The sequence below is a fragment of the Marmota flaviventris genome, chromosome 1 (assembly GCF_047511675.1).
Source record: "Marmota flaviventris isolate mMarFla1 chromosome 1, mMarFla1.hap1, whole genome shotgun sequence".
Classification (NCBI taxonomy): Eukaryota; Metazoa; Chordata; class Mammalia; order Rodentia; family Sciuridae; genus Marmota; species Marmota flaviventris.
In genome coordinates, this window is record NC_092498.1 from 136,073,523 (window position 1) to 136,098,723 (window position 25,201).

General features: G+C 60.6%; 1 protein-coding gene across 1 annotated transcript; it reads right to left on the reverse strand.

Annotated features, from left to right (window-relative positions):
* Positions 1–2: 2 nt before the first annotated feature.
* On the reverse strand, positions 3–24,500 carry Hip1r (huntingtin interacting protein 1 related). The gene is made up of 32 exons (XM_027921319.3): positions 24,337–24,500; positions 12,782–12,845; positions 12,377–12,519; positions 12,186–12,242; positions 11,179–11,259; positions 10,704–10,780; positions 10,389–10,450; positions 8,250–8,390; positions 7,278–7,335; positions 7,115–7,190; positions 6,849–6,989; positions 6,689–6,750; positions 6,459–6,531; positions 6,205–6,388; positions 6,039–6,127; positions 5,840–5,956; positions 5,663–5,764; positions 5,222–5,416; positions 4,598–4,745; positions 4,414–4,500; positions 3,883–3,990; positions 3,565–3,701; positions 3,272–3,382; positions 2,988–3,046; positions 2,773–2,803; positions 2,631–2,693; positions 2,216–2,316; positions 1,970–2,075; positions 1,740–1,863; positions 1,589–1,650; positions 1,283–1,489; positions 3–1,189 (listed from the first exon to the last, which is right to left on the reverse strand). The coding sequence occupies exons 1-32, from the start codon at positions 24,427–24,429 to the stop codon at positions 1,142–1,144; spliced, it is 3,207 nt and encodes a 1,068-aa protein (XP_027777120.1). The 5' UTR covers positions 24,430–24,500; the 3' UTR covers positions 3–1,141.
* Positions 24,501–25,201: the final 701 nt, after the last annotated feature.

Below are 25,201 nucleotides of genomic sequence, written 5' to 3' on the forward strand. Positions count from 1 at the left end.
TGTAGCCCCTCACTGGGGCACTGGGGACAACAGTCAGCATGTTTTATTGCAACAGAACGTCAACATGGGGGAGCAGCAACACCAGAGGAGGACCTGGCTCCCCAGACCCGGGCTCTGTTCGGCGTGGCCAGGGCACAGGGTAGATGGCCAAGGGGCTGGGGTGGGCCAGGCACTTATCTAGTCCCACTGCTGGCTCTACCCCCACAGCCTGGTTCCCACCCCCTAGCCAATCCCTCGGGCTCAAGGAACACAAGCTCATTCAAATCCATGGGAGCAGGAGAGGCGGGGCTCCCAGTCTCAGGCTGCCCCTCCCTGAGGCTCCAACAAGATTTCCTGATCCCCTAGAAGTGGGCCCATGGATCCTGATTTCTGGGACTTTTCTGGCAGAGTTGAGTTCACCATCTTCAGGAGAATGGAAAACAGAAAATGAGATGGTAGCTGCAGAGTTGACCTGGAAACCCCAGGAGGGAAGGCAGCACCTGGGCCAGGGTGCCTACAGGCACAGCCTGCAGCATCTGCCCACTCCCACAGTCTGGCTTTCTCCTGGGGCCTCCCATCATGATACTCTAGCACCAGGCCCAGGGAGAAAGGGGTGACACCCTCCACCCCTCAGCTACCTTAAGACCTCCTGCCCTGCCCAGACCACATGGCCCAAGGGTACCTCGAGACTCCAGGAAGGCCATGGGTGTTGTATCCTTGTCCCTGATAGCCAGCAGGGACCCTACCTTTCTGTTACCTACAACCTCTGACACTGAGTCCAGAAGGCAGGGAGACCCACACGTGGCCCTGTTCCCAGTGTGCTGACTATGAACTTAAGTTGTAACTTGGAATATTAAAAACGCTCCATATATTTCCTGCAGAGTTGCAGCTTCGGCCTGCTGGGTCCTGGCTGCTCCGAAGTTCCTATTGCAGATAAGTAGACTTTCATCCAGATGAACCATCCCACATGGCCCACGCCCCTTCAGGCTCAGTGAAGGCCAGGGCCTTGGGGACACTGATCTGCATGGTGAGGCAGGAGGCCTGGGCACCAGGTGCAGGGGCTGGGCCCCTTGGGGGCCTCTCAGAGGCCCCTGGATGCCCTCAGGACAGCCATGTGAGGCTAGGCCCAACCTCCAGCTGCCCTGCTGGACCTTAGCGGAGCCTAGTAGTTCATGAGTTGAGCCGAGTAGACACCATCCTTTTTGTCCAGCTGCAGAGATGAGAGTAAATGGCTCAGTGGACAAGGCCAGAAGCACAAGGCCCAACTTGGGACAGCCACCCACTCCAGGCCTCCTCCAGGCACCTGGTGGTCCTGTCTGGGGGCTACAGTGGGCTTCTGGGCCAGGGGAGGCTTCTTGGAAGCCCCACTTCTGGGGGCAGCACTGGGTCGGTTGGTGTCCTCCTCACTGGGCGTCCCCATCACTCCAGCCAGCACATAGTGCTGTTTCCGCAGCTCCCCAAGTCGCATTCGCTCCACCTCCAGCGTCTTCTCCAGCTCCAAGACTCGCACCTGTGCCCCACGGCACATGTCAGCACTGCCAGCCAGTCCCAGGAGCCCTCCCCAGGATCAGCCCCGGAAGGCATGAGCTTGGCTGCCACAGGTGCCCACCTGGATCTCCATCTCCTGCTTCTTCAGCTTGATGAGGGACATGCCAGAGAAATCCATGGTGTCTGGCCAAGAGGCAAAAGAAAGTGTCCAGGTGCCCACTCCTGCCCAGCTCTGGGAAGCCAGCAGCTCCACCCGACACCCAGGTGCTTACCCCTGTCCTCAATCTGCTCCTGGCCTGACTTGGTGGAGGCCACCACGTTGGCAGCCCTCTCGTTGACGGTGCGGGAGCACTCCTGCAGGCGGCTCAGGTGGGGGCTATGTTTGTTGGCCTTGACCTGGGGGGAAGGCCAGGCAGGCCATGGGCTCTCAGCCCTGGGCACTTGAGGACCCAAGGCCAGGCCCAGCATGGAACCTGAGGTTGTGGACATGGGTGCAGCTCACCTTGGAGGCGGCCACCAGCTGGGCTGTACTGGCTGCGATCTCGTGGGAGCAGACGATGAGCTCCTCGTACTTGCCCTTGTGAAGCACCACCTTGTCAGCAGACTCCCTGAGGGGCAGGGCTGGTCAGGGCCTGGGGGTGGGCCTCACCCCCACACTCCCACCCGAGGCCCTTAGAGCCCTGCTGACCCCCCAAGCCACTCTCCATCGCAGGAACCAGACCCTGCCCACCCCACCGGGATGACATACACCAGCTGTGTGGCTCCCCAGCCCACGGCCTTGGAGGCTGAGATGAGACCTTCAGTCCACCGAGAATTCTTGGCGTAAAATTCCTGCTGTGTGGCTGCCCCCTAGTGGCAATGAGAGGACAGGGTGGAACGGGCCAGTCAAGGTGGACATCATAGGTGGGAATGGGTCCCTAGGGGCCCTACCTCCCCTCTGCACAGCCACAGGGCACATTCTGACACCTCCCTGGGGTGGGGGTTTCAGCTGGGACATCAGGGACCCAAAGGGGGCACATGGTCTCATTGTCTGCATACTTCAGGAGTCTCAAGCATGAAAGGGCGGGGGCTCTGGGGTCATTCCCCTTCCAGGGACCTATCCCTTGCTGGTGCAGCTGTGGGGCCCAGCCAGGGGGGCGTCAGCTGGGGCCCGCCCAGCTCACCCTGCCGCTGTCCACGATTTCCTTCTGTAGGCTAGTGGACGTCATCACTAGGAGACGGATGGCCTGCCAAGATCAAAATGCTGCCTGTGATTCTCAGGGTGACTGACACAGAGCCCTCCTGGGGTCACAGCCACCCACTCACCTTCATCAGTTCTGTGCAGGAGTTGAGGATCCTGGGGAGGAGTGGGGGTGGGGTGGGAGAGAAGGGGGAGGCTGGTTGGTTGCTCTACACCGTGGCCCGGCCCACGTGACACCACGCAGGCTGGGGACCAGGCATTCCTCTCCAGAGCCAGGAGGGTAAAACCTCCTGGAACCAGTGGTGGGCGGGGTGCAGCTGGGGCTGGGCTGGGGGCTCACCTCTCATTCACCTCCAGCTTCACCCCGGAGCTCTCGTGGCGGGCCTGGTTCATCATGTCCTGCACCAACGACAGCTGTGAGCTGGCTGGGCAGAGCAGCATGGGAGGGAGGGGATGCCAGAGACCGCGGGGGCCACCTCTACCCTCTTCCCTCTGACCTCAGGGACCCCTGAAAAGCAGGGGTGGAATCCAGGAGTGCGTGCAGCCAGCGCCCACCCAACCAGGGTCTGCAGCCCCCAAAGGCTCCTGCAGGAAGCAGGGGAGTCCCTCAAGCCCAGTCCTCACCTCGATCCTTCGCACGGCATCTTCAATGGCTGCTGACGTGGCCGCCATCTCCTTGTCAACCATGGCCCCTAGTTCCTCCTGCCGCACATCCAGGCTCTTGGGCTTCAGCTCCTGGGAGGACAAGAGTCAGGCATATTCAATTCCATCAAGCACAGGGCCTGGGAAAATGTCCAGGGATCCTGGGCTGTGGAGGGGCACGGTCCCGCCTGGGACACCCATTTAGCATACCCAGAGGGAACACAGAGCAGCTTGGCCCTGGCACCCCCAGCCCAGGGCTCCGTTGTACATCTCACCTCTCCCAGCTGGAGGATGCCCTGCAGGGGAGTCCGCACCAGGCCAGGCTGTGCCCTTGGCAGAGCCTGCCGATCCTGCAGCTGCCCCAGGAGCTCCAGAGCCCGGGCTCCACACTCCCTGCACGCGTCAACCAGGCCTGTGGTGGGAGAGGGCTGTGAGCACAGCCTTCACCTGAGGACCCCAATGAGGCCCCTACACCCTGGCCCGGGGCCTGGCCAGGACCTGGCTGCAGGCCCACCTTCTCCTAACATCTGTGGAAATCCCTGTGGAAGACAAGCTGGTGAAGCAGCCAGACCCTGCCGCCAGGGCCCACTTACGGTCTGCAGGGTCAGTGGGGGCCAGGTGGGAGGTGGCACCACCGTTGATGATGGTGTCCGCAGCCAGATGGGAGAAGCGGGTCAGGGCTGCCACCAGAGAGGAGGCATCTGTGTAGATGACAGGGCTGAGGTCACAGATGGGAAGCAACAAGACACAAACACTGGGGAACCCTACAGCAAGCTCACAATGCGGCCCCAGTGTCCCCGGCTCATGGATGAGGAAAGGAGGGCTGAGAGCATGCTCAAGGTCGGGCAGCTAGGGGCAGCAGGGTAGGGACCAAGCATGTCAGGGATCCCAGGCCCCTTCCTCCACCCAGCAAGGACACTTGGTAGCCACACCCCACTGGTGAAGGCTGCCTGCCCGCAGGGCCAGGTTCCCAGATGGTGGTGGGCAGGGCCATCTGCCTGGCTTCCTGAAGAGGTGGCTGTGGTCCTGAACAGCTCCCCTCCAGGCGGGAGGCAGCGGGGCTGCAGAAACCCAGAGTCCTGTCAGCCTCTGCCCCACCTGGCCCACCTGCTGGAGGCACTCACCTGCCAGCGAGGTCAGGTACTGGGCGTGGCCCTTCTCCAGGGCACTCACAGTGTCCAGGGCTGCCTGGGCCCTGCTCACCAGGTAGTCTGGAAGCATAAGGAGAACGTGAGGCCCTCCCAACCACGGCTCAGGGTGGGGGACAGGAATGAGGCACGTGCAGTGGGAGGTGGCCCGAGTGTGCACCTGGGGAGCTGGTGCAGCGCAGGTGCAGGGGGTCATCCAGCTTGCTCACGGCGTCCTGCAGGATGCCCTGGGCCTCGGCAGCGGCCCCTCGCAGCATGGCGAACTGCTCATCCAGCAGCCTCTGCCGCAGCCCCTGCTCCTGAGACTCCTGTGGGCAGCGGGCACAGCAGCCTAGAGACCCCGTCCCAAGGCCCAGGGACATGGCCCAGCCCCAGGGTCACACTGTGTGCAGCTAGTCAGGACCCGCAGTGTGGAAGCGCTGCCCTCTGCTGGGGGATGGAGATTGCCAGTGGGAGGCCTCCCTTCCCAAGCGGGAGAACGTCCAAGCAGGCAAAGGGTTGGAACAAGCGTTTCTCAGAGACACACAGGCCAAGATGCCCAGCACTGTCCACCATTAGAGAAAGGCCAGTCAAAATGCTGACACCCTGAAAGCAGCTAAAGGAAGAGCAGGCAGACAGGAAGTGCTGGGCAGGGTGGGAGGACTGGAAACTAGGGAAGGGCTCTGGGCTTCGTGGAGAGAATGTTCTGGAAAGCTGACTCGGAGCACACCAAGCAGGACCCCCACCTGGGGATGACCCCCACCTGGGGAGGACCCCCGTGGTGTGCACTGCGGGACAGCCATACCTTCTCCGCCAGGCGCCCCTGCAACTCGCCCCGCTCCTGGGAACCGCGCAGCTGCTCCTGGCTCAGTGCAGCCTCCTTCTCACGCACCAGGCTCTGGGCGGCTAAGAGGTCGGCCTCCCGCTGCCGCATGGCCCCGCTCAGAGCGTCCTTCTCTGCACTCAGTGTGTCCAGCCGGGAGCTCAGCTCTGACCCGCTCTGTGAGCACGTGTCCATGAGCAGGTCCACCCAGGCTTATGGCCAACCCCTCAGCCCCGTTTCCAAAGCCACCTGGTACGCTGGGACTCCAGAGGGTAGGTTCTGGGTCCTAATGCCACGCACCCTCTGGGTCTGGGTCACAGCAGCATCGGGGACCCACTAAGGGCCCCCTGAACCCAGTGACACCCATGCCTGGCCCCATTCACAGGAAAGAGGTGGCTTCCACCCAGCACCCGCCCCCTGCACCTGCTCCGTGCGGCTCAGGGCCTCTTGTGCGTGTGCCAGCTCTCCGGTCTTGGCCTCTAGCTCCCTCTTGAGCTTTTCCAGCTGGTCACTCTGCTCCTCCAACTGGGACAGGACAGCGTGTCACTGGGGCAGCAGGGCTCGGGGGACGCAGGCGGGGCTTTGCATGGGGGGACGTACCTTCATCTCAGACTCCCGTTTCACCTGCTCCATCTGGAAGGCCAGCTGCTCCTTCACCCGTGCCACCTCCTCCTGGCTCTGCTGTGTCACTGTCAGCTGCTTAGCTGTGTCTGCATTCTGCAAGAGCAGGGGACAGATTGGCTCGTGGCCGTGGCTCAGGCCGCCCTGCCTTGGACTGGGGGAGGCGGTGGCCACACACCTTCCTGAGCAGCTCTGCGTGCGTGTTGATGAGCTCGCTGTGCTTCTCCTTCAGCTTGCTGTAGCGCGCCTCCGTGGCGCTGGCCTTCCCTGTGAGGGAGGAGAGGCCGTGAGGCTGGGTGGGCCAGGGGGACACCCCCCCCCAGTGCCTGCAGTGCCACACGCACTCTCAGCCTCCTCACGCAGGCCCTGGTTCCGCGAGCTCTCCAGCTGCAATGCCCGCAGCTGGGCCAGCTCGTGGCGGAGCTGCTCGTTGTCCACCAGGGCCTTCTGCTTCTGCTTCCGCTGCTCCTCCAGCTCGGCCTCCAGGGAGTTCACCTGGCCCTTCAGCTGCGAGATGTACCGCTGGGCCTGGGGCACACAAGGACAGTGTGGGAACCTGCCGGCCCAGCGGGCGCGCCCGGCCTGGCCCTCAACTCACCTCCAGCTTGATCTTCTCCAGCTCCGCGCGGAGCAGCTCCACCTCTCTCTTCAGGTTCTCGATCTGGAGATCCCTGGGGACAGAGGTCCTGGGCTCCAGTTTAGCCAACAGGCACAGGCCCGTCTCCCGTGCTTTTGTTCCCCACCCAAGGCCTTTGCAGGCAGAAGCATCCTGCAGCTCAGGGAGGCGGCTTTCCAACCCCCCACCCCAGCCAGCTACCTGGACCTCACCTATCGTCCTTCAGGGAGCCATTGGGGGGTCCAAAGGTCTGATCGAAGAGGTCAGCCACCACCTGGCAGGGCACAGCACAGTCACCCCAGTGCCTCCAGGAGGGTGGGAGCTGGAGGCCCCTTCTCAGGGGTGGGGCATGGGGGGCAGCAGGGAGCTCACCGCAGGCTCCCCAGCAGGGGGCCCAGCGCTGATCTCAATGAGATTCTCAGGCTCCTCATCCTCGGGGGCCTCCTCAGGGATCACCACCACCGGCTTGATGTGCTCAGCCAGGGCTGAGGCCCGCAGGAAGTTGGGGGGTCCCTGCAGGGGCAGCAGATGAGAGCTGCTCACCCAGCCCCAAGGAAGCCCATTCTCCACTGTCCCCAGAGCCCCGTGGGGCTGGCCAACTGCCCAGGGTTCTGGGAGGACTGGGAGGGTGTGGGCACCTCGGGCAGCCTAGGGATCTGGATGAGGCGCTTGAAGTACAGCATGTCCGAGGCTCTGCGGAAGAAGTTCCTGAGGCTGAGGGGGGAAGGGTGAAAAGGGACGCGTCACAGAGGAGCCAGGGAGCCGCGTTCCCACCGTGCCTCGCCCGGCCCGGGTTGGTACCTGTGAAACTGCTCATGGAACCGGTCCCTGTGGCCCTGCAGGGTGTCTGCCGGGAGACCTGGGGACAGCACAGATTTAGGGGGTTTCCCTTCTGCACACTGCTTTGTGGCTCTCTTCCCTCCCCTGTTCCTCCATGTTCTAGACCATCAGAGACTAGAGAGCACCCATGACCGGGCCAGCCCCACCCACATGGGAAGGCACTGGGAAGGCGGGAGCCTGGGGGGGGGCTCCAGCTCTGACTTTCTGGGCTAGACAGCAGCAAGCTGGTGGAAGGACTGTGTGGCTGCGTTGAGCCATGCCCAGCTTTGGGGGATCACAAAACTCCCGCGATGACACACCGCAGGGCCCTGCACTATGGAGAGAATGGCACATGCATCCTGAGCTGGAGGTTCTCAGTGTGGTCCGAGGACAAGACCTTTCCAGAGGTTTGAGGAGGTCAAAACCCTCTTCTGAACGGCACAGCAATGGGTCCCACAGAGAACGTGGCAGGATGAACTCAGGAGAAGGCGGGGGACTCCGTCCCCTCTGCGCCAGGCAGTCAGTTGTAAAAACATAAAACTAAGCAGGTCACAGTAGCCCAAGCCTGTAATCCCAGGGACTTGGGAGGCTGAGGCAGGAGTATCAGGTATTCCAGGCCAGCCCCAGCAACTTAGTGAGGCCCTATGCAAGTCAATGAGACCATGTCTCCAAATGAAAAATAAAAAGGGCTGGGGACGTGGTTAGTGGTCAAGTGTCCTGGGTTTAATTCCTCAGTATCAACCAAAACAAAACCCTACAAAATCTTTCTCTGCTTTGGAAAACAGTGATTTCTTTTCTTCACTGCACCTATGTTAGTGGGCAGTGAGTTATTATTGCTCTTTCTAAACTAACTTCTCACTCTCCTTCCTGACTCAGTAACCACGGATGAACACGAGGCCTTTGAATGCTACCCTGAGGCTGCGGCTGCCCCAGGGGCCGTGCACAGTGACTCACAGGAGTGCAGTTTGAACATGAGCTTGACCGTGTAGTGGTAGAGGTGGCTACAGTCCTGGATGACCTGGATGAGTGGGGCCAGACGGCACTGGCCTGAGGACATCTGGGACACAGCAATGGCCGTGTTGAGCTGCCGGAAAACTGCACAGAAGAAAGGTGAGAGGCGAGAGCATGAGACCTGGCCCAGGACATTCATTAGAGACAGCCCAGGCTGTGGTGGCCCCTCATGATGTCATCACAGCCACTGTGATGAGGTGGCCACAGCAGTGGGCAGCTGCTGCAGACCATCTGGTCAGCAAGCAGGACTCTAACCCAGATCTCAGGCACCAACGGGCTCCTCACCGCAGATGGGAGCCCCTGTGCCAGTGGCTACCTGCCAAGAGCATGCCCAAGGTCAAGGTCAAGGAGCCCCATACCCTGGGGCCTCAAATCTGATCTAAATTTTAGAGAAGGGCATTTAAGGCTGTCCCTCACATCCCTTCCTACAGCTGTAGGCTCAACACTCAGCTGTGCAAGCCCCAAGTGACCCTGAAACCTGACCTCCCTGAGGGCCCTTTGACAATCAGGCCCTGTATCAGAGCTACTGAGGAGGGACAAGCACGAACATGAGGCTGCCTGTCGTGGCTGGCATCTTCTGAGGCAGAGGAAGGACAAAGAGCAGGCGGCAAGCAGAGTAAGAGGGCAACCGAGCGGCCCCACACTGGGCACATGCCGGCCAGAGTCCAGAGGAGCCCTTGGGCCACTGGGGTGGGGCCAGGTGCGGACCTCTGCAGTGACAGCAAAGAGCCCGGGAGGGGAGGGACAAGAAGGGAGAGGTGCAAGGCCACCCCTCAGCGGTCCTTAACTTCCAGCTGCAGGCCACACTGCCCGTGTATAAAGCACACCCTGCTCCAGGTTGTCCCCGAGTGACAAACACGGCCCTGCAATCTGCAGTCACACAAACTGGTTTCTGAAGCTTTCCTGACCACAGCAGATTCAGCTGCTTCTGAGTCTCCCCACCATGCGCTCAGTATGCCACAGCCAGCCGTCCACTGAGGACCTTTTGGACAGTTCTGTGTCCACTGCGACCAGGGTGTGGTAGGGACCCTGCACCTGCACGGCTCCGGGAGTCTCTCCAGCAGACACCGGCACCTGGCACCGCTCCGATGCCCTGCCTTTGTGCCCCCAAGTACCAGGGTGGAGACCAGTTCTCTCCACTTCCCTTGTGGGGGCCACCGCTGCCCACATGGGCTTCCTTCCGTGTGAGAGCAGCCTGGGGTGGAGACGTAGGCGCCAGTGGCCTCCGTGCTAAGGCCTGGACTCAGCACATGTGTGCCAGGTCACAGCCTGGGGACCTAGGCCAGCTGCTTGGTTGGGCCACACCCCATCACCTGCCCTCTGCCTCCCACGTAATGTCCCGGACAACCTCCCCCAGGCACGGAGCGCTTGCACCAAGCTGGCCTCTGGCCGGTGGGGACTGACTGCCCGCTGTGCTCCGCCAGCCTCAGTCCAGACCTGGGGGTGCGGGAGGCCGCCTGGCTCCTTCCCAGCTTCCAGATTTCCCTTAAAAGGCATTCGCTTCTCGCCCCGACACGGAAAGCACTGAGTCACCACAAGTTGTCTGAAGCTGCCACTCAGAACAATCCCGCAGCCGGGAGGGCGAGCCCCTGAGACTTCCTGTCCACCAGCCACCGGCCCCTGGGCCAGGAGGCTGATGGGAGTCGAGGCTCTTTAGGGCAGAAAATGGGCAACACAATTTAAGTTCTCTCGGGTGGCAGTGGGGACAGGGCTGCTCCCCGATGGCCCAAGCCCCGTGTGGTGATGCCATGTACACACAGGGCACAAGGACAGCAGAGACTGTGACCTGGACATACTGCAGTGGGGCTGGGCTCCAGGGGCAGTAGGGGCTTCTCACTGTGCTTTGGAGGCACCAGGAGGCCTCATCGCCTGCTCCTGGGAGGGGTACAGACCCCTGGAGGGGCGGATGCGTTTTACAATGGGTCGGGGTGGGATGTGGCTCTGAGGGGGTGCTTGCCTGGCAGGTGGCACTCAGGGCTTGACCACACGCGCACACAGCGCGGTACAGTCTGGTCGTGGGGGTCTTCCCCACTGTCCTCGGTGGTAATGCAGATCCCCGCGTGTCCCGCGGGGAAGGCTCACCTGACTCGGAGAGCCTCAGCTCGCAGTCCATGTAGTCGAACATCTCCACGGTCAGCTGGAAGCTGCAGAGAAGGGCAATGAGGTGGCTGGGCAGGCCTCTGGGTCCCCAAGACCTCCCCCCACACCTGCCTGCACACTGGACAAACCGCCCACGTAAGCTGAGCCCGCTCTCCTGGGAGCATGACCCTCAACCTCAGAAGGCCATGGGCTCATTAACATGTGGCCCCACGGGCACTGGGGGTGGAATGCCTGGGGACACCAGGGCACTGAGGCAGGAAGGAGAGGGAGGCCAGGCTCCCGGCCACGCAGACTCACATGTTGTTCACATCCGTCCCAGCCGCCTTCTCCAGCACCTCATCGGTCACCTCCAGGCTGGCAGGAAACTGGGGGTGCTGCAGAGAAACCCCACCCACTGTAGCCATGTGGGGCGGCCCACGCAGGTCCCCTCCCTGCTCCGGACAGAGCCAGCTCTGTCCCAGGAATGCTCCAGCTCTGAGGAGGAGGAAAGAGCCCTGGAGGGCACCCAGCCCCAGGTGGCCACGCTTCTGTGACCCAGCAGGCAGAGGGCTAGCCGAGGGTTTTGGGGTGGTGGACGGAGCCCACAGGGGGAGCAGGCCGCAGCCAAGGCAGGACACACAGGTGTGGAGCAAGGGCTGGGATCACCCAGTCGTCCTGAAACACCAGAGCAGTCCTGGGAGCTGGTGCTGGCCTCCCTGGAGAGTGCACAGCCCACTTGGGCAGATCCCAGCCTCCTCTCTGACCCAGGCCACCAGAGAGCAGAGGAAGCTACCTTGAGGTGGAAGGAGATCTTGGTCAGCAACAGCTTGGTATACACATTCACCAGCTGCCCGTACCGGTCGTGCAAGTGCCCCTGTGGGGAACAGAGCCCAGGGTGAGGGCCCGCTGCCCTGAGAACATGCCCAGAAAGCCCAGGGACTGGGCAGGTGTGGGGACTAGGAATGCAGGTGGAAGGAACCAGAGCGAGGGCAGGCCACTTGTTCACTCAGCACACTGCCTGCCACCTCCTCTGCCCCAGCGTCCCTGTTCCTGTTGATCTTACTCCTCATCATTCTTGCCAGAAAAACTCTTGTGAGAAGACAGCTCTTTGTCCAGGGCCACAGGCCAATTCTGAGTGGGGACAGTTCACTGAAGAGCTGGTGGCAGATGGGGAGGCACATGCCAACAGAAGTCTGCACACCCTCCCTCCTGCTCAGGCCCCAGGGCCGGGACACTAGCAGAGCCTATGTCCACTCAGAGCACCGTGGACGTGTTTCCCCTTACTTCAAGGGACATGGATAAAAGGCAGAGGCCTTGGACAGGGCGCTGCCCCAACAGGACCCTGGCCCTGCTCTGGGTCTGCTCCAAGGGCCACAGGCCAGCTGAGGACCCCTAGTGCTCTGAGAGAGAATCTGGCCAGAGGGTCTCTCCCCCCCACCCCCAGCAGCCTAACTCCTGAGGACCTGGGAGTGGACACAGCTCCCCAGGGTGCTCAGAGCCCTATGTCTGTAGGTCCTGGGGAACTGTGGGGAGGGGTGCATCTCCAACCCCTTCTATAGCAGCTGGTCTCTAACTCCCCCCTGGGAGGCCAGCCTGGAACCGCCATGTTTTCCAACTTGCAGGGACAGAAGGGCCTTCCTGATCTAGGGCTGGAGGCCCACTGGTCTCAGGCTGGGAAAGGCACAGCACGACCTCACCCGGATCGTCCTCCACAGCCCCACCAAGCCTCCCCAGCGTCTGCCTCCGCTCTGCCTGTGCGCACTCGTGCCAGGGAGGTGCGGGCCGCGCTGCAGCACCTACCCACAGGTCCCCGATCTCCCGGATGTTGCTGCGGTACCTCTGGCAGTCATGCAGCACCTGCGGTGGGAAGGGCAAGGAGGACCCAGAGGCTTAGGGGGCCTGAGGACGCGCTCCCACCAGGGCAGAGGGAGGAGGCGGAGGGCGTAGGCAGGGCCTGGAGCTGAGGTCAGACTCTGGGGTCCGCAACTCACATTGGGGTGCCCGTCTCGGAGGACCTTGTGGAGGACATGGCAGAACTTCCAGCTGAGGATGGAGCTGCTGGGGAGCGGCAGACCGATGGCGTAGGACCAGAAGGTGAAGGCCCCTTTCTCGTGGTGAGTGCCCAGAATGATGCCTGCGCGGTCAAGGCCAAGTGCAAGGCAAGGCAGGCTGAGGTGCACGGCGCTCAGTAAGTGCAGCTGCCCTGAGATGCGGGAGAACCCAGCTGCCCCCACCCTGCTCCCACACCCCTGCCCCAAGCCACAAGGACCAGGGTTTTCAGCAGAGGACAAGACAGAGGGCAAGGTCATGAACGTGTGTCCAGACTTGAACTGCCCCAACTCCCACCACCAGGGTGTGCCGTCCACCATCCCCCAGGTGGGGGCAAGGGAGGATACGCCGGGCATGCTTCTCCTTCACGGGGGCCTCCTGGCTGTTGATGGCCTTGCTGATGCTGATGGCCTGTGAGAGAGACACAGGAGGCAGAGTTCAGAAGCCCCACGAGAGGGCCACACAGTGAGAGGTGGAGGCACGGTAATGCGGGAGGGGACCTCTCCCCGAGCAGCCCAGGAACAGCCTTCTCTGACTTGAAGCTCTCAGCTGAAACTACAGCCCACGACAGGCCACCGAGTGGCCAGATCTGGGGGGTGGGACAGAAGCTGGGCTCATGGCTGAGGAGGCACCTCTGTGGTCCCAGGGAGGAGTGCTGGGGGATGGCCAGAGCAGAATGACAGGGGGAAGGGCTTCAGGCAAGGCTGTCAACTGACCCCAACAGACACAGGGCCTGTTGCCTGAGGGCCGCCTCTATAGGAACTGGGTCCTGGCTAGTTCCTATCACCCAGGGGGACGGCCACTGTGGCCCTGGGGGAGGAGGAAGGCAGGAGGAGGCCCCTTCAGCACCCTTCCACGTCGCCTGAAACCCAGGCAGGAGCCGCCTCTCACTCTGCACAGTCCAGTGCCGCGTGTCCCAGAGGCCAGCTCCAGCTCCACTGGCTTAGTGCCTCCTGTGAGGCACCTGAGACCGTTGTTCCCTTGCTGGAGGCTCAGGTGCACCTGCCGTGTGCTGTTGCCAAAACTACTTCTCTCGGTGGCAGGTCTGATGGCCTCTGCCCAACAGGCCATCAGTGTGTCTGGAGTGAAGGCTGCCCAGGCCATGGACAGCTGGGCTGAGCCAGGGGTCTGCACCGGGAAGCTGTCTGGGCACTGGCCCTGAGCTCTTCCCCTCTGCCACCTAAGTGGTCCCTACCTTGCCCTATACAGTGGTGACTTCACCTGCTCAGGCTCTACTGTGGGCACCCTGGCACCCGCTCCGCTGGGGCATACGTCCTCTCTGTACACGGGGGAGGCCTGGTAGATCCGAGCAGCCCTTTCTGGTGGATGCGCAGACCTGGGGGCAGCCAGGGCCCGGGCAGGCAGTCTGAGCAGCCCCTGCACCCTGCCACTCAGCGAGGCGTGCTGACCCCCTTTCGCACACAGGGCCCATTGTGGTGGCTCATTGGGATGCGGGGACCTGGGGCTGCAGCCAACTCTGCCTCCTCGCTGTACCAGGGCCCTGAGGACACAGGCTCTGGCTCCCTCATTTGCAAATCCTGGCCAGTCAGACACGAGGCTGCCCGGCCACCTGTTGTAGTGTCTGCCCAGCCTGGGCCTCCTGGGGCTTCTGCTCCTTCACGGACAAGCAGTGACCAAGAACCATGGTGAAAGCTGCTGTGAGCCTTGGCAACTCCATGCCCAGGGGTCCTCGCCCCCACTGAGGGGACACTGTCCACGGCAGTGGCCATGAGGAGGGCGAGGTCTGGCAGCAGCCACTCTCTGCGAGTACACGTGCCAGCAAGGCCACATGCCTCCGGGCAGCACCCCGGGAGGTTGTTGGAAGGACATTTTCTTGAGGAAGAAAATGAGGCAGAGGGGGTGCCTCTGCCTGTCCTACTAACGGGGGTAAGGCCAGGGTTCAAAGCCAGCTCCGCCGACTCCACGGCTCCGCCGACTCCACATGTCCCCAGCAACGGCCATACAGACCCAGGTACTGCCTGCCCTGGTGCGGGACTCACGGGGCAGGTGCGGCTGCGCCTCCCTGGGCAGCTGGCGAGCAGTTGTGGCTCAGAAGCCAGCAGAGTCCTGGCTCCCAGTGTGTAATCCCAGCCCCAGCTGCCCTGTCACCTGAGCTGGTCTAGTGACGACTGCCACCTGGCCTGGAAGATTCCCAGCAAGAAGCTGCTCCCATAGCCCTCAGCACAGACACAGGACCCCCCCCCCCCGGGGGGGGGGGGGGCGGGGCGGCAGGCCCTCACTATGGGCCAGAGCCCTGGGAGCCCAGCCCCCACTGCCCCACTAGACCTGGCCTGGGGCTCTCCACATGCCCAGCGCCCTCCAACCAGGCCGTGTTCCTGATTTACCATCCGCCTCCCCTGGGCTGTGGCACCCGGCTGGAGCCTCCTGCACTGGGCACAAAACAGAGGCCAGGGAGGCTCCAGGAAGTGCAGCCCTAGGACAGCATGGGCACTTGGCACAGTCTGTGGTGGCCCCAGTGATGCCTGCTCCCCACCCTGCCCGCAGGGGACAGGCCCGTGTCAGTCGCCCGGGCGCCGGCTGGCTCCGGGGAACACAGCCCCCTTGTGTGCAGGGCGGGCAGATGTGTGGGGCCAGACGCTGCACAGGAGGCCCAATGCTTACACAGGGGGAGGCTGCGGGCACCCCTGGGCTTCCTGCTCCTCCCAGGAGGGGGCCAGGCAGGCCCCTGCTGACCCTGTCCCCACCTCACCAGCCTCTAATACTGGACCTTCTCAGAGGGGGCTTCAGAGTTGGCAGTGCCCTGGGCACCTCCCTTTGTGACACAGCTCTGCTCCAGGGTCAAAGTCTCCCGGAGGCCTGACTTTAGTGACACTTGGTCCTGGGTCCCAAAGTTCCAGCCTGCTATCCTGAGGCTGCCTGGAGGGGTTAATGAGACTGTGGGTAGAGGGACCAGAGGGTAAAGGGGAGCTGGAGGACCACCCCAGCCGCCTGGGGGTTCTCTCTGGCTGGTAAAACACTTCCCTCGGCCCCGGCATGGCCCTCGAGCCAAGTGGAAGTGAATCCTGGCGGCCAGCGGGGTCCATTGCCGCGAAGGGAAACACCTCCTGAGCAGAGTGGCTTGATACACACTCGAGGTCGCACTCTAGGGGGACCCAGAGCTGGAGGAGGGTCACGGGGCAATGGAGAGCGGCTGGGGAGGTATCTTGCTCGGGAGAAGAGGTGACAGTTTCATGGCACACAGGCCACTGCTGCTGTCCGGCCCTGGAAAACCCAGTGGTCCACAATCGTTCCCTGGAGGCCCCGTGGAGCTGCCCCATCCCCGAGCTCCCCTTGTGAAGCACGTGTCCCACAGGCCGGCAAACCGGTCTCAATAACCTCAAATCAGATCATCTTTCTGGAGCTCGGCCACATGCAGGCTCGGCTGAGCACTTTGCTGCAAGGGTCTCCGTCCTCCCAGGAACCCTAGAAGCAGGTGGATGGGGAAATGGAGGCTTTGGAGGCCAACCACTGCTCAAGGTCATAGCCAACCACACGGGGGCTGCTCCACACTCTTCACACGGTGACAAGGCCGAGCAACCGCCCATGCTCCCTCAGCTAGAGGTGCGGGACTCATGCTGTGTCCCTGGCCCTGTGGACTAACCTGGGCACCTTCTAGGTGGCTGCTGCGCTACGTGGCTGTGGTTGTCTCCAGGAGACTGACCCAGGTCAACACAGACGTCCTCTTGGTCTCTGACAGGACCCCAGCTTCCCATGGTCCACCAACACCAGAGGACCAGCCTGATTGCAAATCAGGCCCAGACTGGACTGGGGCTTTGTTCACACCACAGGTAACAGAGGCTCAGGCTGGGCGGGCAGGTGCAGCCAGGAGGCTCCCACACCCCCATTCCTGAGGCTCCACTCGAAGCCTAGCTTTTACCTGCCCTCTACCCTTCGCAGGTGATTCTGTCCTGTAGCCAGGTGGGGCCACATCAGGAAGCCCGAGCCCTCAGGATACTCCTGCCCTGCTTCCAGGAGAACCCGTCCTTGTTGGTCTCAGAAAAATCCACTGAGGAGCACAGAGGACCAAGGTCAAGGCTGAGGCCAGACAGAGCCCAGAGCTAAGAGGTCCAGAGCTGTCAACACTGGACCCTGACACAACCCCAGGGACATGCCAAAGGGTGCCCTCTCAGGAGACAGGAGACCCAGGCAAGGCAAGGAGACACTTCCTGAGAGGTGCCCAGCCCAGTGTGGGCTCCAGGCAGGAACAGCGGCAGGTATCGATGCCATCAGTGAGGCCAGGAGGGGGAGGGGGCTTGCCCAGTGCCGCCCATCAAGTGTGGGGCCTTTCACAGACCACAGTGATACCTACATCTGGGCCACAGAGTCAGGAAGTCGGGGGAGCCCGTTCAGGGAGGAGCCATGTGGTTGGGGCAGACAGGGGGCTCTGGAAACCTATGGCCTGTGGGTGGGGGTCAGGGCTAAGTGGACTCTTGGGTCCACAGAGCTCAGCACAGGGAGAAGTGAGGACTCAGGAAGTGCCACTGCTGTCCTCCTCAGAAGCCCACAGAACAGGATGAGTGGCTCTTCTCACCCAGCCCCGCCCTTGCCAGGAGCAGCACCCTGAGGTCTCAGGGCCCTGGCTTGCACGCTCCCCAGACTGTGAAGCAGGAAAAGAAAACTCTCAGGTCTCTTACAAAGTGGATGTGCACAAAGGGGAGCAGTTCAGCAGCCTGCAATCCCAGCAACTCAGGAGGCCGAGGCAGGAGGATAGCAAGTTTGAGGCCAGCCTCAGTACCTAGCAAGACCCTGTCTCAAAAAAAAATTTTTGTTTTAAGAAGTACTGGGATGCAGCCCAGTGGCAGAGCACCCAAGTTCAATCCCTGGTACTGCAAAAATAAATAAGAAATAATACAACACCTTGCCCAGTGCCTGCCATCTGTCCCTCGAATGGCGAGCCAGTGCCCACTCCAGCCTCCTTCCACCATGGGCTCTGAGCATCAGCAATCCCTGGGACCTTCCCTCAAGCACCCCTAGAGCGACCACTCCATGCTCCTAAGTTCATCCAGAGCATCTGTCACCTAAAGGAACCTGTTAGTTACACTCTGTCCCCATCTCCAACCTCCTGAACAGAGAATGGTGGCCCTCTGCACCCAGGTTCAACCAACTGCCAATCAAGGCACTGGCAGGATGGGGCACTGTAGGGGAGAGACTGTGCCTGTGGAGACTTTTTCCTTGTCACTGTCTCCTGATCAATGCTGGACGACTCTTTACATTGCACTGCATCAGGGATTATAAACCCAGGATCTGAAGGATTCGGGAAGAGACGAGCTTATGCCCAACACTCCCCGTTTCACACGAGCAACTCGCACCTTCCAGGGTCCCAGAACCGAGGGACGGCTGCACATCTTCCTCCCCACTGCGTCTCCAGGGCCTCACCCTAATGCCTGGCAGTCGAGGGACCTTCTCTGGACAAACATGAGTGGGATACTTGAAGGCACAGAAGCTCTCTGAGGCACAAGCACGGGAAACCCAAGGCGGTGGCTCTTTCTCCAGCTAATAATTTATCCACTAGAGTCAAATAGTAAAGTAACTTATTATAAAACAATTTCTATTTTTAAAATCAGTCCTGCAATGAATCAGACTTAAGCCTCCTTGTGCCGCTATCACAAGGCCTCACAGCGGCACTTGGCAGGGACAGAAACGTCCTTCAGAGGGCCGGGCGCTGGCAGCGCGGCGGGCTCTTTCACTCTGCGCTCTCAGAGAGTGGCTTCAAGGACAGAAAGCTCTCATTCAGGCGCCGTGGACACCTCAAAGACCATTGATGACAGCAAACACAGGGTGTCTGTGGCCGAGGCTGCGAGGATGAACCACAGGCACAGCCAGGAGAGGCCGTCACCTCGGCAGACAGGAAGTCTGCGGTGTGACGAGTCCTGTCCTGGCTCTGTCCGTCCGCGTCCCCGTCCTGCCCGTCCTGGCCTCCCCCTCACTCCTGTCATCAGGAAGCTGCACTGGGCAGAGGATGGAGAGCCCTGGACACTGTCAACAAATTCACAGCCACCTCCGCTCTGGGCTTTGTAGGGTTACACAGAGGAGCAGGAAGATTCGCTCCGAGTCACACCTCTGCTGTGCTGGCTCCGGAATGGACAGGGAGCCCGCTGGGCGGTTTTGTTCCTGGGGCACCAGTGACATCACCACAGACCTGTCTGTCCCACAAGCCAGAGGACTGAGTCACTCCCAGGCAGACACACCTACTGCAGCTTGGCGCTGGTGTGTATTTTAGCCAGAGGAAAAACAGTCCCGCTGGAACCCATCTCTCTCCGCCAGCTCACAAGTCCCCAGCATGGCCCCACAGGGTCCAGCCTTCGACAAGAGGACGGCATCAAAGATGGGACCCGTGGGCCCAGAGTCTGCCCCCATGCAGTGGCACTTGCTGAGCATGGCCCTGGGCCAGGCATTCTGTCCTCACCCAAGGACCTCCAGGTGCAGTGGACAGCGTGGATCTGAACAGCTGATGGCCCTGGGTAGACACCCAGCCTCATGTCTGTCCGCTTCTCCCTGATCTGCTGGCCAGCTGCGGTGTGACAGGGACACAGTGTGCATCACGCACCAAGGCTCTGGGGAGGAGGGTGGCAGCTTCATAAACAAGGTGATATTTGTGTCAGCCCTGAAATAAATAGGGGTTCACAGGTGGGGGGGGAGGGGCGAGGCCAAGTGGCACAGTGGAGCTGGCACAGCGGCACCAGGCTGGCCAAGCGTCTCAGGTTAGCCAGCTGGGTTTCCCTGTCCCTCGGCCAAGCAGGCCTAGACTCAACCTAGGGGTTGCCACATAGCACCTTGGGACCAAGTGGCTGGGATCAGGTGGCCGGCAGGGCTTCCTTCACAAGGGCCCAGTGCACTGGCTGAACTCGGGCCTCAAGGCCAGGCGGGGCGGAGGTTCAGCTGTACTCTTGCCCCTGTTCTGAAAGGGGCGGTCCTGCAGGACTTCCGGGCTGCCCTGGCCCCAGCCTGCCTGCTTCTCCTGGACAGCATGGGAGGGGCGCTGCAGCTCCGCCTTCCAGGGCCAGCTGTGCCCCACCTGGGAGGGCCGCCAGCCCGGCTCCACTGTCCTCCCCCACACGCTGGCTCAGCTCGGGCACAGGCAGGACCCAGCAGGGGCACTCTCTATCCCTCTCGGCCCCCTCTGGCTTTCTGCACACAGGAAACAGCTGGCACCACACTTGCCACAGCCAGGCAGGGGCCAGGCATGTCCGCAGTTCTCACAGCCCCTCACCGGGGTCCTATGAGGCACCCCATTTTGCAGATGAGGACACTGAGGCCCAGGGCAGTGAAGTATAGGGCCAGGCCTGTCCCCGGCTCTTAACCGCAGGCATGTGCCGTAGCTCATGTCCCTCGGGTGGCAGGGAGCGGGGCACGAGAATGATCTTAACCCTCTCACAGGACACCCAAAGCTGCAGAACAGGCTAAGAGATACGTGTGCCTCGCTGGTGTGTCCTGGGGTGAGCGGGAAAAGAATGGTCAGCTCTGTCCCACTCTGACCAGCACGTGGCTCAGGTGACGCCCCAGCAGGGCCAGGTGGCCTCTAACAGCCGGGAAGTCTGGCTGCACTGCAAGGGTCTGTGTGGGCGGGGGGTGGCCTCCCAGGCTGGGGTGAGCTTTCTGCTTTCAGAGAAGGGCCTGGCTTCCCTCAGCGCAACCGCCATTGCCTGGGGATGGTGGGGAGGGGACGGCCTGCTGACATTCTGAAAAGCTCCCAGGTGCTTCTGGACTTGCAGTGTCCAGGAGTGGCCACTGGCCGTGTGTCACTGCTGAGCACCCCACAGGTGGAGTCCAGAGGAGCATGAGCTGCAGGTGTCAAGTATACATGGGACTTGAACGACCTGGTGGGAGAAGCCGGTGCCAAGCACTCCCCGATGTTCACCAGGATCCCACGGGCGTCACCCAGCACACAAGGTTAAACCCACCTCACCTGTCTGCTTTTCCTAGAGGCCACCAGGCCACCGAAACTCACACCTGTGGCTCCTCTGCTGCTTCTACGGGGATGTGTCAGGCAGCCAGGGCCAGCTGTCCTCAGTTGTCGATAAATGTTAATCTTTATAAGATCTGGGTCCTGCAGGGCCGCCCTGGAGGATGACCTATGACCCGTTTCCCAGTGCCACTTCTACTGGCCCCCTCGTCCTCACACCTGGGCAGCTTTCTCTGTGGTCAGTGCTGCCCTGGCCTCATGAGCAGTGGCCAAGTAGCCTTGCAGGGGCTGTGATGTAAAGGGTTTCTCTCATCCTGAGAGGACACCTCTGGCTCTACCTCCACTTCCTGTGGGGTAAACTGCCCTCCAGAGAGGCCAACAGCCCACAGGTAAAGGAGGAAACAGGACTCCACAATCAGCACGACCCAGGCCTATCTGCGGGGTCCTTGGGCGTGCCATGCTTCAGAGATGGCTTTCTCGATAGTGGAGGCCCGCAAGCTATCTCAGGTATTCCGGAGGAAGAAGTAGGGAAGGGAGAACAATGGCTAGCTTTTTGCTGAGACCCTACTGTGTGCTAGGTGCTGCACCATGTTTTACATGTAGCATGGATCAGTTCCCTATGGTTGCTATTAAAAAACTGCTAAACATTTTGTGGCTTAAAAAAACACGAATTTGTCATCTTACAGTTCTGGAGGTCAGAAGTTTGGAAAGGGTCTCACAGGACTGAAAGCAACGTGTCAGAAGGGCTGCTTTCCTCTCTGGAAGTCCTGGGGGTGGAGGCACCATTTCCTTGTCTTTTCCAGCTTTTAGGTGGTACCCATATTCCTTGGCTGCTGGCTCCTTCCTCCACCTGCAAAGCCACCCCTGGCTGGGAGAGTCTCCCATTCTGACCTCTTCTCCAGCCTCCCTTGTATACAGTAAGAGATCCTTGTGATCCATTGGGCCCACCTGATCCATTGGGTAACCCAGGACAATCTCCCGATCCCATGGTCAGCTGTGAGGCAACTGAGTTTCAACTGCAACCTGAATTCCCTGTACAAGTCATGTGCCATATTCACTAGTTTGGGGAATTAAAGATGTGGACATCTTTGAGGGGCCATCACTCGGCCTGCCATACAGTGTCTCTCATACCTTTCTGTGAGGTAAAAGGAATCATCCCTATTTTCGAGGAAACAAATTCAGGACTTAAGCAACTTGCCCAGGGACACAGGCTAGAAATCACGGCTACCTGCCCACAGGCGTGTTTCACGAAGCCACACCATCGTGTTAGTGGTGCAGGCAATCTCTGGTTCCGAATACAGGTGTGCCGTATTCCGCAGTACGTGTGTGTGTGTGGGGGGGGGGGGGGGCGCACAGGGATACTGGGAATTGAATCCAGGGACACTGGATCACAAGGTGATTCGATTTTTGAATTTTAAAGAACTTATTTATTTATTTATTGGCAGTACTGGGAATTGAACTCAGGGGCACTTTACCCTGAGCTATACCCCCCAGTCCCTTTCATGTTTTTTTTTTATTTTGAGACAGGGCCTCGATAAGGTGCAGAAGCGGACCTGGAACTTCCTATCCTCCTGCTTCAGTCTATGACCCGTCACTGGGATCACAGGTGAGAGCCACAGTGTCCGGGTCTATTCTGCAGTATTCTGTATTCAGAAGCAGCCACAAAAGTTTGTCCTTTCATTTTAATAAAAAGGAGCATTTATCACCAAAGGCACTGGGGCACGGGGAGCATGGCCTACATGGTGCCATAGCCACAAGCACTGGCTGCCAGAAGGAATCCCAACTGCCTCCCCTTAACACTCCTGAGAGCTAGACACACAGATCTGTGTGAGATGGGGGTGGGGGTGTCCTGTCCAGAAAACAAACATGGAAGCATTGCTCTTCCTCCTGTCCCAGGCCTGAGAGCTGAGAGATCAGGCTGGTCGCTGGTGAGGACTTAAATTCTAAGCCAGCCCAGAGCGCCCCTGCAGCTCATGGCGCTGAGGCCCATGTCAAGACAGGCAGCATGTTCCAAAGGGAAGCTGGTCCCAGGATTGGATGTGCTATTTTCTGTCCCAAAGGGGACACAGAAGCAGCAGCCTCAGCTTTCCACGCCTTTTCCACCAAGGGGCCTGGCTGGCAGCTCACTAGATATTTCTGGGAACGATCTAATTAAATATTAACCACTTACAAAGCCTCATTCTTACATCCCTCCATAAGTCACCGTGAAAACAGGCAAACCCATAGGTTAGACTTCAACTCCATCCGTGTCTAAAAAGGATGAGTTCTGTGAGATTCACCCATTACAAAGTTCTCATTAAAAGTAACTCTTTCAGTCCCTCAAAGACCCAAAGAGCAAAAACAAAACAAAACAACCTGCCTTCTGTTTACAGACTAGCCACCAAAATGTGTGGTTCTGTTTCAGACTCTATCTTTGACATTCAGGAAAGTTGCCCTTGTCATGTAAGAGTAAGATCAATGAACTTGGCCCTTTAAACCTCATCTCCTCCACCTCAAAAGACAGGAAATCTAAAAAAAAAAAAAATCAGTAAATCAAAGAAGTTCCGCACACCACCAGATTCTCAGTGGTGTGTTTCTTCCTATGTTCTGCAAATTCAAATTCAGTGTTTCTTCTTATGATCTGCAAGCTCCTGACACAATTAATTATGTATTAATGACTTTAAATTAAATGCCACATTTGTTTTTATGACGAGCTTTCCAGGCTGGACCAGATGACGATGACAAGGACAAATTAATCATTTGCAATCAAGTTGGGGCCTGCATTTGGCATGTGTGGACCCTCCACGTCATGAGGTTTTACTATCACTTTCATTGTCAATCACAAGCACAAAGGTTAGCAGGTCTCCCAGTGTTTTCCCTTATTTCAAAAAGAAAGCTGTTGTAGGCAGTATGTGCCGACTTATTCTGCAAGCAACCGCAGAAGTCACTTTGCTCTGACAAGAGGGAAGGAACTTGCTCAGGGCAGCCACAAATGCAAATGTCAACCAACCTGCTTCAGACCAAAGTATAGTAGTACTTTTGGCTTCCTTTATTTCTTAAGTAAAAATTTTCAGCCTTTTCAGTCTTGGTTGACTTATTTTGGCAAATGAGCAAGTATGCCCCAGGCATAAGAACACCTCACAGTTTGTAAAATAGAAGAGGAAGACAACACCAGACCAACACAACGCCTCCATCGTGGCACCAACAATGTACAAATACACACCCGCGCAATTATTTAATTTCCCAACACCTTCCCAGGATAGGCCCTCCCGGGAAGGGAAGCGTGCGTGGGAGCGCAGGATGCGAGCCTGGGAAGTTTCCGTTTGTCGGGCGCCGGGGTGGACCGAGGGGGTGGTAGCCTATTTGTGCGGGGCCCGGAGCGGGCAAACAAGTCCGGCGACATACGTGAAACTTCACCCGGCAATAATAAGCTGCTGTGCAGCCCTGGACACGGCCCCGGAGAAAAGGAAGCAGAGTTTCCTCCAAGGAAACGCTCGGCTTCCCAGGTGGGGCATCTGTTTGCAGGCGGAGGGAGGAGGCAGGGCCAGGGGCGCACCTGGGCCCCGGTCCCCCTCCGCTCCCCGCTCCGTGCCACCTTCATCCAGGACCTCTCCGCCCCTCGCTCCCCGCACCTTGATCCAGGCCACCTCCGACCCTCGCCCCTGACCACCTTGATACAGGACCTCTCCGCCCCAGCCCCCAGGCCCAGGCTACCTTGATCCAGGCCACCTCCAACCCTCGCGCCCGACCACCTCGATCCAGGGCCCCCTCCGCCCCTCGCTCCAGGCCCCCTCGCTCCAGGCCCCCTCCGCCCCACCCCCTAGCTCCGGGCCACCTGGATCCAGGACCACCTCCGACCGCGGCCCCGCTCTTCCCTCCTCCCGGACTATCAGCTGCCTCCCCGCCGCGGCGCCCACGAGCGCGCCGCGGCTTCCGGTTCACCTGCGCCGGCGCTCCGGCCGCTGAGCTCAGCGCGCCGCGCGGACACAGGCCGCCCGCCCGCCCGCCGCCCGTGCTCGCCTGGGTCTTGTCGAACTGCTCGCGCTCGGCCTCCAGGCTGTGGCCCGGCCTGCGGCTCAGCACCCGCGCCGGCACGTTCTTGATGCTGTTCATGCTGCCGCCGCCCGCGCCCCGGACCGGCTCCGCACGACTGATGCGTCCGGCGCGGCCCGAGCCTAGGCACCGCGAGGCCGCAGCACCGCGCGGGGAGGAGCCACCGCCGCCCCGCCCGCGGCCCCGCCTCCCCGCCCGAGGCCCCGCGCACCCGCCCCGCCCCTGAACCGCCCCCGGGACTCCCGGCACGCCCGCCTCGGCACCCCTGCATCCCCGGGATTCCCTGCACGCCCGCCTCTGCACCCCCGGATTCCCTGCACGCCCGCCCCTGCATCCCCGGACTCCCGTCACGCCCGCCCCGGACCCCTGCATCCCGGGATTCCCTGCACCACCGTCCCTGCGCCCCCGGATTCCTGGCACGCCCGTCCCTGCACTCCCGCACCCCGGGACTCCCGGTGCGCCCACCCCTGTACCCCGCCACCCTCACTACTGGAAAGTCCGCCCTTGCACCCCGAGACTCCCCACACGCCTGCCCCTTCACCCCCCTACTCCAGGAACTCTGGCCTCTGCATCCCAGGCCAGTCGGACTCCTGGGTCCTGGACTTTCAGAACCCCGAAGGACACCGGGCATGCCCTGCTCCCTAACTCAGCCGGACCAAACATCGCCCAGCCCTGCCAGACTTCCAGCCCTGTCCCCAGTCCAATTCTCCCTCTTTCTCCTGGGCGTGCAGGCGCAGGCATTCGCTCCCTGCCCCATTCCTGTACTCACAAAGTTCAGTTACACCTGGTCACGGAAAAAATGGGGCAATTCAGGCCTCCCTGAGTCTAGGCA